Here is a 13982-nt window from a genome sequence, read left to right as displayed (position 1 = left end):
ACATGGTGGTCCTGGCTCTGGGGGAGCTCAGAGAGGATATGGGTGACATTCTGATGAATGGAACCGTTAGGTTTTGGAGGGAAGGAGAGCTGTTGAGTTCAGGGAGAAGATACCTAAGAACAAATCTGGTGCATGTTTAGAGATCAGCCACCCTGATTTAGGTGTAGGGCATGGGCTAGAGGATAACGAGACATAAAATGTGATTGGTTGGGACGTTTTGGAAGCCTTCAAAATAAACCAAGAAATCTGTCCTAGATGTAATAGGCAGAAGTGACAAGAGATCTTTAGATAGATTAAAAAAAGAAGAGGGACTCAAGGGTAGTAGTGTCATTGCAGAAAATAGGGTAGTCAGGGAACTGAGGTGGTGTTGAGAAGTCTCACGAAGGGATTTGTGTACCCAGCTAGAATGGCTCCAATCTGATGAGGGGACCAGGACTTGAGACCAGGTCAGGAACCTCATTGTGAACCCACTTTCTCTATCTGACAGAAACCTGATCTTCTTTCTGTATATCTAGTTTCATTACTGACATCACCATCGTCATCAACAACCCAGCAATCTGGAACTTCACATTACCTTTGATTTCTTGAATTCACTCTCCTTCACTCCTTGTGTAGCAATTCCTCATGGGTAAACTTAATAAATGTCTCTTTCCTCTTCTCCTTCCCACCATCGTGGCCTTTTCATCCTCTTCACAGCTTTTTTGAGTTATTATGACACAGGATAAATGGCACATGGTTAAAATTACAATTTGGTAGGTTTTGCATTGTGTACACCTGTGAAAGAATGACCACTGTCAATATAATGAACCCATCACCCTCCAAAGTCTCCTGTGTCTTTGTAATTCCTCCCTCCTTACCCCCGTCCCGTCCCCAGGGCAACCACTGATCTGCTTTCTTTCACTCTAGATTTTGTACATATTTTCTGAAATTTTTATAAGCAAATTATATACAGTCGATGCTCATTATTCAGAGTGCATATTTGCAAATTTACATACTCACTAAAATTTTTTGATAACTCCAAAATCAACACTCGCAGAATTTTCTCATTCATTCACAGACATGCAAAGAGTGGCAAAAAATTTCGGTTGGTAACACCCTTGTTCCCAGCTGAGGTCGAACAAGGTAACACAGCCTTCTTGTTTCTCGTACTTGTTCCTACTTGGCTCTCATGCTATAAACAAGTGTCCTTTCCGTGGTCTTTTTAAGGCCATGTATTCACATTTTTTGTGCTTTGTGTTGGGGATTTTGCTGTTAAAATGGCTCACAAGTGTCCTACTGAAGTGCTAATGATTCTAAGTACAAGAAGGCTGTGAAGTGCCTTACAGTGGAAATACATATGTTAGAAAAGCTTCCTTCAGGCATGCGTTCTAGTGCTTTTGGCTAAGAGTTGAACACTAATGAATCAACAATGTATATTAAATAAGGTGTCTTTAAACAGACACACATATAAAACAGGGTTATGTGTTGATCAGTTGATGAAAATGTTGTGACTGGAGGCTGGCAGGAACCTAACCCTGTATTTCCTCTAAGAGCAGTAGTTCAGTATTTGCTAATTCAGTGTTCATGGTGACTTCACAGAACATAACTACTGTGAATAACAAGAATTGACTGTAATGTGTATACTCTTTTTATCAAGCTTCTTTCACTCAGCATAATTACTTTCAGATTAATAGTATTGTATCATGTATCAATAGTTTATTCCTTTACATTGCTGAGTATCCCATTATATGGATATATCATTCTTTATTCATTTACTTGTTGGTGGACATGTGGATTATTTCCAGTGTTTGGCTAGAAATTTACTTATAAATTTATTTATTTACAAATAAAGCTACAGTGTATAGTCATGTACATCTGTTCATATGGTAGAATTCACCAGTGAAGCATGTGGGCAAGCAGTTTCCTACATGAGAGGTTTTTAATAACAGATTCAATTTTTTCAGCTATAGGGCTATTCAGTTTATCTCTAGTAGATCTATCTTTCTACTTTTGTGTTCAGTTTTCTCTTTTTCTAGTTTCTTAAGGTAGAAGTGGAGGTGATTCTAGATCGTTCTTTTTTCTAGTAGGTATTTAATGCTGTCAACTTTTACTGTAAGTGCTGCTTTAGCTCTATCCCACAAATTTTGATATGTGTGTTTTCTCTGTCTTTCAATTCAAGATATTTTGCAATTTCCCTTTATGTTTTCCTTTTATTGGGATGTGAGCTCATTTCCAATTTTTCTGAGATTTTTCCAGATCTTTTTCTTATGGATTTCTAACTTCATTCCATGTGGGCAGAGAATATACTTTATGTAACTTGAATCCTTTCAAATTTATTGAGGTTTTTTTTATGGTACAGATATGGTCTACCCATATGCACTTAGAAAGAATGTATATTCTACTTTGTTGAGTGGAATGTTTTACAAATGACAACTAAATCAAGTTGGTTGATTGTGTTGTCTAATTCTTCTATATCCTTACTGACTTTATGTTTATTTCTTCTCTCAATTGCTGGTAGAGGTATAGTTGCAGATTTGTCTATTTCTTCTTTCAGCTCTATCAGGTTTTGCTATGTGTATTTGAAGCTGTCATTATGTACATAAACATTTAAGACCAATCCCTACGTCTTCTTGGTGAATTGACCCTTTTCTCATTATGAATGACCCTTTATGCCTGATGATATTCTTTGTTCTGAAATCTACTTTATCTAATGGTAATATCATTTCAGCTTTCTTTCGATTAGTTAGCATAGTGTATATTGTTCATTCTTTTAACTATTGGTACCTATATTTAAAGTGAGTTTCTAGGGGCGCCTGGGTGGCTCAGTCAGTTAAGCGGCTGACTTCGGCTCAGGTCATGATTTCGCCGTCCGTGAGTTCGAGCCCCGCGTCGGACTCTGTACTGACAGCTCAGAGCCTGGAGCCTGTTTCAGATTCTGTGTCTCCCTCTCTCTGACCCTCCCCCGTTCATGCTCTGTCTCTCTCTGTCTCAAAAATAAATAAAAAGGTTAAAAAAAAAATTAAATAAATAAAGTGAGTTTCTAGTAGGTAGTATATGGTTGAGAGTTTTTTCATCTAATCTGACAATTTCTGCTTTTTAATTGAGTTGTTTAGACCATTTGCATTTAAGGTGATTATTGATATTTGACTTTAGTCTGTCTTGCTATTTGTTTTCAATTTGTCCCATCTGCTCATTGTTTCCCTTTTTACTTTTTTTTTTTTACTTCTTTTGGATTTATTTTTTATGCTTCCATAAAAATTTTTTTTTTACTTGCTTTATTGGCTTATTAGCGGTAACTCTTTGTTGTGTTATTTTAATGGCTGCCTTAGGATTTATAGTATGCACTTTTAACTTATCACAGGCTACCTTCAAATGATGTACTACTTATATAAGGATCTTATAATAGCGTACTTTCACTTCTCCCTGCCTGGCCTTTGTACTATTATTACCAAACATTTTACTGCTCTGTGTGTTATAAACTCCACAATGCATTGTTATTATTTTTGGTTTAAACAGTCTATTGTCTTTTAAAAGACTTTCATAAGGGGAAAACTTTATATCTACCCATGTAATCACCATTTCTGGTGCTTGTCATCCCTTTTTTGTAGGTGCGGGTTTCCATCTGGTATCATTTTTCTTGGCTTGATGGACTTTCTTTAACATTTCTTGTAGTGCAGGTTTACCACTAATGAATTCTTCCAGCTCTCCTATGTCTAAAGATATCTTTATTTTCCCCATTTTCCAGCTTTATTGAGATATACTCAACGTACATCACTGTATAAGCTTAAGGTGTAGAGCATAATGATTTGACTTACATATATTGTGAATTCATCACTGCAGTAAGTTTGGTTAGCATACATCATATTAATACAATAAAAAGAGAAAAAAAAAGGGAAACAAATTTTTTTCCTTGTGATGAGAACTCTTAGGAGTTCTGTTAACAACCGTTAACTCTGTTAACAACTATTGTATATAACATACAGCAGTGTTAGCTATAGCCATCATGGCAGACATTACATCCTGAGTACTTATCATGTAACAGGAAATCTGTATGTTTTCTACCACCTTGCTCCATTGTTTTTAAAAGATATTTTTGCTGGGACTCCTGGGTGGCTCAGTCAATTGAGTCCCTGACTCTTTGATTTTGACTCAGATCATGATCCCAGGGTCATGGGGTTGATCCCTGCATTGGGCTCTGGGAAGTGTGGAACCTGCTTAAGATTTATGCTCTCTCTCCCTCTGCCCCTCTCCCCCATTTGCGCTCTCTCTCTCAAAATAAAATAAATTTTTAAAAAGGTATTTTCGATGGGTAAAGGTTTCAGGATTGAAGGTTTTTCCTCTCAGTACTTTAAAGAAGTTGCTCTACTGTCTTCTAGGTTGGATTGTTTCTTGTTAGAAATCTATCATCATCTTGTTCTTCCAGATATAATGTGTCCTTTGTCTCTGGTTGCTTTTAAGATTTTCCTTCTGCCTTGTTTTAAATGATTTGATTATGTGTGCTTTGGTATTTCTTCATGTCTCTTGTACTTGGGTTTGTTGGGCTTCTTAGATCTATAGGTTGAAGGTGTTTATCAACTTTGACAAATTTTCAGCCATTATTTTTTTGGATTTTTTTTCTGTCCCCTCTTCTGTTCTTTGGGGACTCTCCAGTTATGCCTAAATTTGGCTGCTTGAAGTTGTCCCACAGTTCACTGTTTTGTTTCTTTCATTCTCTTTTCTGGGTTTCATTTGGGAGAGTTTCTATTTGTATATCTTCAAATTCACTATTTTTTTTCTGCAGCATTACAGTTTTTATCACTGGAAGTTTGACTTGAGCCTTTAGATTTTCGATGTCTCTACTCAACATGTTTCAGTCTTTCCTCTAGTTCCCTGAGTTCATGGAATTATAATACCTGTTTTCATGTGCCCGTCTACTAATTCTATCGTGTGTCACTTTTGAATCCATTTCCATTGATTTGTCTCTTCACTACAGGTTATATTTCACTCAACTTTTTGTACCTGGTAATTTTTAATTATATGCCAGACACTAAGATGTGGGGTGCTAGATATTTCAGTTTTTCTAAAAATGTTCTTCAGCTTTGTTCTGGGATGCAGTGAAGTTACTTGGGAACAGTGAACCTTTCAGGCCTTGTTTTTAAGCTTTGATAGGCAGGGCCATCAGCAGTTAGTCTTTAGTGCATTATCCCCACTACTGAGGCAATAATACCCTTTTCAGCATTCTAACCAGTGACCCATGAATTACAAGATTTTTCCATGCTAGCTATTGACAACAGGCACTATTCCCAGCCCTGGGTGAGCTGCAAGACACTATTCCTTCTTCTCCTTTTGAGTGGTTCTTTCCGTAACATCGGGTAGGTTTCTCACATGCGTGGGTGTTCCACGGAATACTTAAGAGTGGGAGTACCTTCTGCAGATCTCCACCATTCTTTTGTGTGGTTCTCCTTTCTGGTATTTTGCCCTGCAAATTCTAGCCATCCTGGCTTTCCTTGACTCCCAGCTCCAACCTCAATGTGGAGAGACTTCCAGTTTCTGTCCAGGTTCCCTTCCCTATACTCCAACCTGGAAACATTCTCCAGACAGTAAGTGGGGGGGCAATCCTCAATCTCACTCCATTGATTCCTGTCTCTAAGGACCCTGCTGTCCAGTGTCTTGAGAGCCATTGTTTTGATATACTTTGTCTGATATTTTGTTTCAGGAAGGAGGGTAAATTTGTTCCTTGTTACTGTCTGGACCCATTTTCTTTTTGATTTTATAATTTTTAACTTTCTAAAGACCATTTTGGGGGTTTTTGTAAAGGTGATTTTGTTTTTCAGTTTTTATGTGTTTTAGAAAATGTAAGTCTAGCAAGGCCCTTCAGTTTATTAATCTTTTCATTAAAATGGGCATGCTTTGGGGTGCCTGGGTGGCTCAGTCAGTTAAGTGTCTGACTTGATTTCAGTTCAGGTCATGATCTCACGCTTCATGAGTTCCAGCCCCACATCGGGCTCCGTAATGACAATGTGGAGCCTGCTTGGGATTCTCTGTCTCCCTCTCTCTCTGCTTGCTACCCCCACTGGCACCTACTCTCTCTCAAAATAGATAAATATTTCTTAAAATTATGCGTGTTTTTTGGTCTCTGCACTGACAGCACAGAGCCTGCTTGGGATTCTCTGTCTGCCCCTCCCCTACTCATTCCCTCTGTCTCTCTTTCAAAATAAATGAATAAACAGACAAATGTGCATGCTTTGAACCTAGAAAGAAAAATCACACAGATGAACAGGGTAGGAATAACTAAACAACAGGGACTATTTCTATGTAGAAACATAGGCCTGGCTCTATACAGGAAGTTTTGTCCTGATTTTACACAGCCTCTTTAAGCAAAAAAATGGGCCTCTAAGGCCCTTCTATTCTCACTGTTCTGCAGCACTTCAACCATGACGTTTTTGCTGACCTTATTCCCTTGGTCACTTAGTAACTGAGCCTCCTACTGCCTAAGAAAGACATAATAGAGCATAATAGAAAATAGAGATTCGTATACTCATTGCCCTAGAGCTGTGGCAGAAGCGGCTGATCCCAATTAATGTTAAAATCTCTAAATATGTGTGTTGGGCTGAGCATGGTTGGGTTTTCCTTTGATATCTCTGCCCAAAGAAAGCATCTGAAATGTCAGGTCCATTCTAATTTGGGTTGGAGAACATTTTGCTCTACTTTTGTTGCAGTTGGGATAATTTTAGAATATATATGAATTCGGTCTCACTTTATAGTCTTTTACTAACTCTTAAAAAAATTAGTACATCTAAAGAAATTGGGGTTTGAGACAAGGCTCATAAAATTCCTTTGATTGTCTTAGTTTTTAATTTATAGGATAGCTCCATTACAATTACAGGCTCCCAAAGCTATATTCTAAAAAGGCTAAAATTATCCTGAATTATAGCTATATAACAACACTACCAATTCTCTCATTTATTTAGATGAAGAACTAGTGGATGTTTCTGCATCTGTCTTACCAGAATTGAAAAGAGAAACATATGGCCAGATTCAAGTCTGTGCAAAACAGAGGCTGGCTCGACATGGTTCTTTTAACACAGTTCAGGCTTCTGAGAGGATCCAGAGGAAAGTGAACTCAGAGCCCAGCAGCCCTTATAGAGAAGAACAAGGTATATGCCTTTTCTTATTCCGTGGACTCCGTCAGCTGTCATGTAACAGTCACCCTACCCAGGCATTTTAAAATGAGCTGACTCTAGGCCATGCCCTCTTTTTCACTTACCTGAAGTAAAAGGATGGTTGAGGGCAAAAGAGTTGCTGACTTCACAGGGAATGAACATGGCTCCGTGCCTGAAATTCATCCTAGTCAGCCATGAAGATCCACTGGTTTGCCAACTGGGTCTGTTTGATGCATCTCAGACATTCATCAGGTTTACAAAGCAACACTTGTTTTCTTTGTTTTGTTTCTAATTATTGATGAGACCTGAACTCCCCACTAATAGCTAGCTTCTGGAAATGTCTCTCTTTGAATCAAAACCAGAACGGATTTGAGATAATCTTATAATCCCTGAGCTGTGAATAATGAATCCTACTATATATAATTGGTGTGTGTAAGTCTCTTGCCATATTTTGTTAGAGTTTTAATTTCCTTTTTAGGATCAGGTGGCTACTCCTTAGAAATTGGAAGTCTGGCAGCTGTTTACCGACAGAAAATAGAAGACAGTTCACAGTAAGTAGTTTTTAAAAACTCTGAGTGTATTCTTTTCTATTTTCTGGTGTTAACTTTGAACACATTGAAATGCAACCCATCAAAAGGTAAATTTAGCAGTCTTCCTCAGAAGTCAGCTATTTGTTTATTAAGAATTTTCTGGGGTGCCTGGGTGGCTCAGTTGGTTGTGCGTCTGACTTTGGCTCAGGTCATGATCCCACAGTTTGTGAGTTCAAGCCCCATAGCAGGTTCTCTGCTGTCAGCACAGAGCCCACTTTCAGATCCTCTGTCCCCTCTCACTCTGCCTCTCCTCTACTCACACACACACACACACTCTCTCTCTCTCTCTCTCTCTCTCTCTCTTTCTCTCTCTGAAAAATAAATAAATACTTAAAAAAAAAAAATTTTCTGTTTCCCCTTTGTGCCTAACACTGTTCTGGATATAGCATCAAGGACACAAAAGTAGGAACAATGGATCCCCTATGCTAATGAAAGCTTATGGGAAAAAATAAAAACAAATACACTGAGAAAAGGCAATCCACTACTAACATGGCACTGAGGACTGAAGATTGGAGCTCCAGGAGTCATTTTGTCATTACCATAGATAACTTTGTTTATGAACCACCAGATCTTGTTCCAAAAGTTTTATATATATTAACTCATCTAATCATAACAAACGTTTGAGGTGGGTACTGTTTTTTCTTCATTTTACAGAAAGGAAATGGAAACCCAAAGAGGTTAAATAACTTGCCCAAAGTCACAGTGCTGATTCAAACCCAGGATTCAAACCCAGACTCTTTGATTCAAATTTTGGGTCTGATTTTGAAGAAAATCATGTATTATCAGAAGAAGCAGAGGAAGTGCTAATGAGGGAACGAGAGTGGTTTTTAAGGACAAATTTGGGAAGAAACAGATTATGATGTGGGGTCAGGGAGTACCGGGACATTAAGCCGATTAGTTTAGCTGTAATGATTTGTCCAAATAGGATAGTAAAGGGAAACATCATTCGTAAAAAGAACTTGGGGTGTTGGAGGTGAATAGGTCAGGTTGGCAAAGAGCTTTGAAAGCCTGGTGGAAGAGTTTGGGTTTATGAGACAGACGATAATGAACTATGTAGACTCCATGGAGAACAGCACTCTGGCTGCTTTTATTAAGCAGGTGGGATTCAGCACCTGCAGCCTTTCTGCTGTGTCATGGTGCAGATCTGAGCTGTGTCAGCTGCAGACGGAAGAGTAGAAATCACTGTAAGACGGTGAGTGAGCAAGACTCACCGAAGTAGAGAGACATCACAAAGAACACCTGGATCTCAGACGGTGGTGCTGTTGTTGGTGGAGGTAGACAGGTTGAGGATGGATGACCAGAGGGAGGACGGTGAGTGATAGACTCAGCATGGCCATGTTGAGCTTCTCACAGCCAAGTAGTAGTGATCACTCTCTCAGGCTGTGGTCGGACAGATACACTCACCTCTGCAGCCCGGTGCCCTCCATTTTAACTTCAGCACACGGACAACAAGACTGGGCAAAATAGGTCCTACTGATTAGTTCTTAGAGGAGTCTTTTCTTTTTTTTAACGTTCATTTATTTTTGAGACAGAGAGAGACAGAGCATGAATGGGGGGGGGTCAGAGAGAGGGAGACACAGAATCTGAAACAGGCTCCAGGCTCTGAGCAGTCAGCACAGAGCCCGACACGGGGCTCGAACTCACATACCGCGAGATCGTGACCTGAGCCGAAGTCGGATGCTTAACCAACTGAGCCACCCAGGCGCCCCTCTTAGAGGAGTCTTAAAAGGATTTTCTTCACCTGTTTCCAAAAATACACTAGAAATATAAATGTTTTTTAATATTTAGACATTTTTCCATAGAAAACGCCCAGACATTGTTTATAATCTCATATGTTAAATGGGGGTTAATTTTTCATGTGTTCTGCCTAAAAATTGTGATACTGAACAGAACGGGACAAGAATGGCAGAAAATAATTTAGTAGGTAACTTTATTTCCTCACTGCCCAGTTCATTTATGTCACAGTGGATTTGAAACAAACCAGATGTATCCTTTAAATGAAACTCTGATCTGGGGGCACCTAGGTGGCTAAAGTCAGTTAGGCGTCCGACTCTTGATATCGGCTCAGGTCACCATCTCGCAGTTTGTGACATCAAGCCCTGCATTGGGCTCTGTTCTGTCAGTGCAGAGCCTGCTTGGGATTCTCTCTGCCCCTCTCCTCTCTCTCTCTCTCTCTCTCTCTTTCCCTCTCAAAATAAACAAACTTTAAAAAAATAAATGAAAATAAAAAATAATAAATAAATGAATAAACTCTGGTCCAGTCTTTGCTATCTACCCAGAATGTCATACAGTGCCTAGTGTGAGGCCCACCTTCATCACGTTAGAGCTGGGTGACCCTCAGTAGGCTGATGAGCCTCTGAGCTTCAGTCTCGTAAACTGATGGCAGAGAGCTATCATTATCATAATTATGTAAAACAATTATAATATTATGCTAACTGATAACTAGTAGATGTAGAAGAAGCAGGGGAGGAGCCAGTCTGAGCTCTAACCTGAGATTCCTCAAAGGCGGCCCTCCCAATCCCTAACCATCTATCCACGTTACATGGGCCCCTGCCTCTGGGATTAGCTAATAGGTGCTCAAGGGGCACACTTCAGTAGCAGCGTGAGCAGCATTATCTCATTTCTGCTTTGGTACATCTCTCTGGAGGAAGGCAAAGAATCAGGAGCTGGTGGAACACGATAACTTGTTGAGACCCATTATGTTTCTTTTCATTTCAGGGGAAAGGCCTTTGCCGGTAAGAGAGTGATGCCTCTGTCAAGCAGCCTGGACCCTGTTGCTCCTTCCCCTACCCTGTCTGCTGACTCAGAATATCGTGTTAATCCTTTAGCGCACCAAGTATTTTCTGTGGCCCAAACGGACCTGCAGTCCTTCTCCATGCAGAATGGTCTGAATGCACAAGCGGGTGTCTCACCGTCTTCTGCCGCCTCAGACGGGGAAACGCCAAAGCCAGCCCTGCTGACTGGCCAGCCCTTGGTGTACGTGCCCTCCACCTCACTGTTCATGCTGTATGGGAACCTACAGGAGGGACCGTCCCCAGGGTCAGGCTCAGGTTCGGAGAGGGACGGTGGAAGCTTGGAGGTCACGGCATCAGAGCAGTCACCCACACCCTCAGTTCAGAAGCGCCTGGGTGAGGAGAGGAAGCCTCAAGAGGAGGAGCCAGCCACTAAAAGACAGAGCAGGGACTATGATGACAGCCCTCTAGCCCTTGTCATGCCCAAGGTAAGGGAGTTTGGAGAGGGAGGGCCATGTTTAGTGACATCCCGTTAACCCAGAATTCCTTCCCAGTAAAGACACACAGATACTAATAAGCTACTGAGTCTGGAATGGAAGGTATTTTGTGTATCACTTGTATAACTAAGCCTGGGACTGGCTCTCCCATAGTCTTGCCATAAAGTAGTACCATAAGAAAAGCGATTTTGGGGGCGCCTGGGTGGCTCAGTCAGTTAAGCATCCAACTCTTGACTTTGGCTCAGGTCATGATCTCAGGGTTCGTGGGATCAAGCCCCACGTCAGGCTCTGTGCTGAACATGGATCCCGCTTAAATTCTCTCCCTCTCTCTCTGCCTTACTCCTCCTCCCAGTGCATGCATGCATGCACACAGACTCACTCAAAAAATTTTAAAAAACAAGTGCTTTCTATAAAGCTCCTGCTTTGCATAAAATGCTAAACGATATATGAAAAATAGAAAAGAAAGACCCATAATCCTTCCACATAGAGGCAATCACCGTTAACATGATTGTCGATCTCCTCCCTTTTTCTATACTTTCTGGGTTTGTTTTTTGTTTTTTTTTTTGTTGTTGTTGTTTTCAAACAAGTTGAGATCACTGAAATAGCCACCGTAATCCAGGAGGCACCAGAGTCTCAGAGTCAGGAATACAGGTGCTATTTGGCTTTTAGTGTCTGTGTCTGTTCTCATCCCTGTTCAGAGATCCTGTTTCCCCAGCTACAAAGCGAAGGGAGCAAAAATGTGAGCTGTTCGTATCTCTCACAAAGTAGCCCTCGAAGGTTAATGAGATATGACCAGTAAAACACTGTGAGAGCAGAAGCACGGTCATGACAGCAGTCCATGGTGGGTCAGCCAGACTCATAGAGATCAGTACCTTAGTTACGACCCCTTCTCTTTTATTCCTCCCTCTCGCCAGAGTGAATTGTTCTAATTGTGTATATAGCCTGGGGTTGCATAACAGCAGGGAAGACTGACTGGGGTATGTCTTAGGTAACCAAGACTGGCTTTGGCCCATCCTGCCGTTCATACTGGGCCACTAAAAGATGCATCCACACTCTGGATGCGTTAGCAGCTCAGAAATTTATTTCATAGTGTAAATACCATGGCCAGTTTTTCATTATTAAAACTCCATCATTTCTGTGCTTCAGAATCCTAAACCTCCAGGAGCACATGACATGTCCTTGATTTTCACACCATTCCTAGAAGTGTGACCGAAACAACTCACATACACGATGCAGTGTGGCACATGGCGATCTCTGACCTTTCTGCTTATGTCTTAGCTATTTTGAGAAGGCTGTTCTTGAAATGTACTACTGGGATTTTTTACGTGCCTTTCTGGTTCCTGCTTGGTTGTGCTTAGAAACCCTCAGATTCCACAGACATCGCTTCTCCCAAGACCCTGGGTCCCGGAGGATCTGCGCCCCTCGAAGACATTCACATGGAGAGTCAACTCTCTGCTGCAGAACAGGCTTCGGGAAAGGCTTCAGCAAACTGCTGCATTTCTTCCGAGTGGGGAAATTCTTCAAGAGATGCAGAGGTTGAAAAGTCTTCAAAAGAAAATGAAAGCACCAAAGAGCCCTCTTTGCTGCAGTATCTTTATGTACAATCGCCAGCCGGTAAGGGATGTCATCCTGTCTTAGGGCCCCTTGGGGTAGTCAGATCATGAATTAGATTTTTAAATTTTCGTCCACGTCACCTGACCGAAGTAGCCCATTAGTGATGCTGTGTACAGCCTCTGAGCCATTTTACTCTAAACCGCTTGTTTCCTCCCTCTGTGAACCGAAGGCAAAGGCTATCTTCGTTTTCACCAACTGGAAGGATACTAGGAAAATAATTAGGGCAAGTGAGTTTTTTGTTAATGCGTTGAACTTCATTTGCTAAAAAAGCACAATTCAAAAGATCATTCTGTTTTTATAATTCAGCTGAATCTGGCATTGGTTCAGTTTACTGAACAACATGAACCTCATGGCCACTATGTGCAGCTAGCCTGCCGATGTCTCGCATATCTGGAGGTACTGAGCATTCACTGTGGTCGAGGGCCAGGTCTGGAGACAGAGGGCTGGACATCAAAGCCACTTACAGTCTTCATGAAGTATTCAGCCATCCTCACCAGTAAAGCAGCACTAACCATGGCTGCTATGCCATGGGAGTGCTCTCAAAATTGAACTAAATTTTATAAGATCATACATCCGAAGCACTTCGATAATAGGACCTGACTCAAGTGCTGTTAGTATTTCAAAATAAAGCTGAAACATAATAGATACCTAATTTTTAAGATATGCACCATGTACGTAAAGCTGCTCTCAATGCAAAGAGACTTTAACTGATTTTCCTCAGCTTTCCATTCACTTCACAGGTTAGGCAGGTGTTTTTTTATTGTTCTCTTATCTAGAAAATGTTCTTTATTCCACTAGCAAATATTTTTTGAGGGTCTGACGTAAGCATGATACTCAGTGGTGCAGATACATTGATGAACAAGAAACAGACTTGGTTCCTGCCGAATGAAAATGACAGCCCAGCACAGGGATTATTAGCTTTTTCTAGGCCAAGGACCCACTGACACTTTGGTAAAGCCTGTGGATTCCTCTTCACAATGTCTACAAATGCTTAAAATTATTAAATACATAGGATTATAAGGGGAAGCCAATTGTACCAAAACAAAAAATAATTTTTACTAGTGACAAAGTCAAGGTGCTATTAATACTGTCAGATTTGTTGCCTAGGATCCAAGTTGAGGGAAATATAAATTTGCTAGAAGTTTGTAAGAATAAAGATAACAATTTTTCCATCCAAGTTCATTTTCCTCCTCGACGTGGAACTCACATTAACTGACCCTCTCAGTAGCCCTGGGCATCTACCACATTGTCACACAGATGGTTGTGGGATCTCATTCGTGGCCATTGCTGAGGAGACGCAGTGCAGGGTGGGGAGAACACGGGAAGGGGGTTGGCTGGTCAGGCAGAATCCATTCTTTGTGGGTTCTTTCTCATTTGGAAGCGCCGTGCGGGATGTGAGCTGGAATGGTATCTTCCTGTTATGTTGAC

General features: G+C 40.8%; 1 protein-coding gene across 1 annotated transcript in view; it reads left to right on the top strand.

Annotated features, from left to right (window-relative positions):
• The window catches only part of E2F7 (E2F transcription factor 7), a 37929-nt gene that overhangs the window by 20591 nt on the left and 3356 nt on the right, over positions 1-13982 (top strand). The window contains exons 8-11 of the mRNA XM_030323285.1: positions 6930-7115; positions 7600-7672; positions 10430-10931; positions 12299-12554. Of these exons, the coding sequence (XP_030179145.1) occupies positions 6930-7115; positions 7600-7672; positions 10430-10931; positions 12299-12554 (1017 nt within the window). The remainder of the gene's footprint in view (positions 1-6929; positions 7116-7599; positions 7673-10429; positions 10932-12298; positions 12555-13982) is intronic.

Source organism: Lynx canadensis, chromosome B4 (assembly GCF_007474595.2).
Source record: "Lynx canadensis isolate LIC74 chromosome B4, mLynCan4.pri.v2, whole genome shotgun sequence".
Taxonomy (NCBI): Eukaryota; Metazoa; Chordata; class Mammalia; order Carnivora; family Felidae; genus Lynx; species Lynx canadensis.
This window is presented reverse-complemented; position numbering and strand designations above follow the sequence as displayed.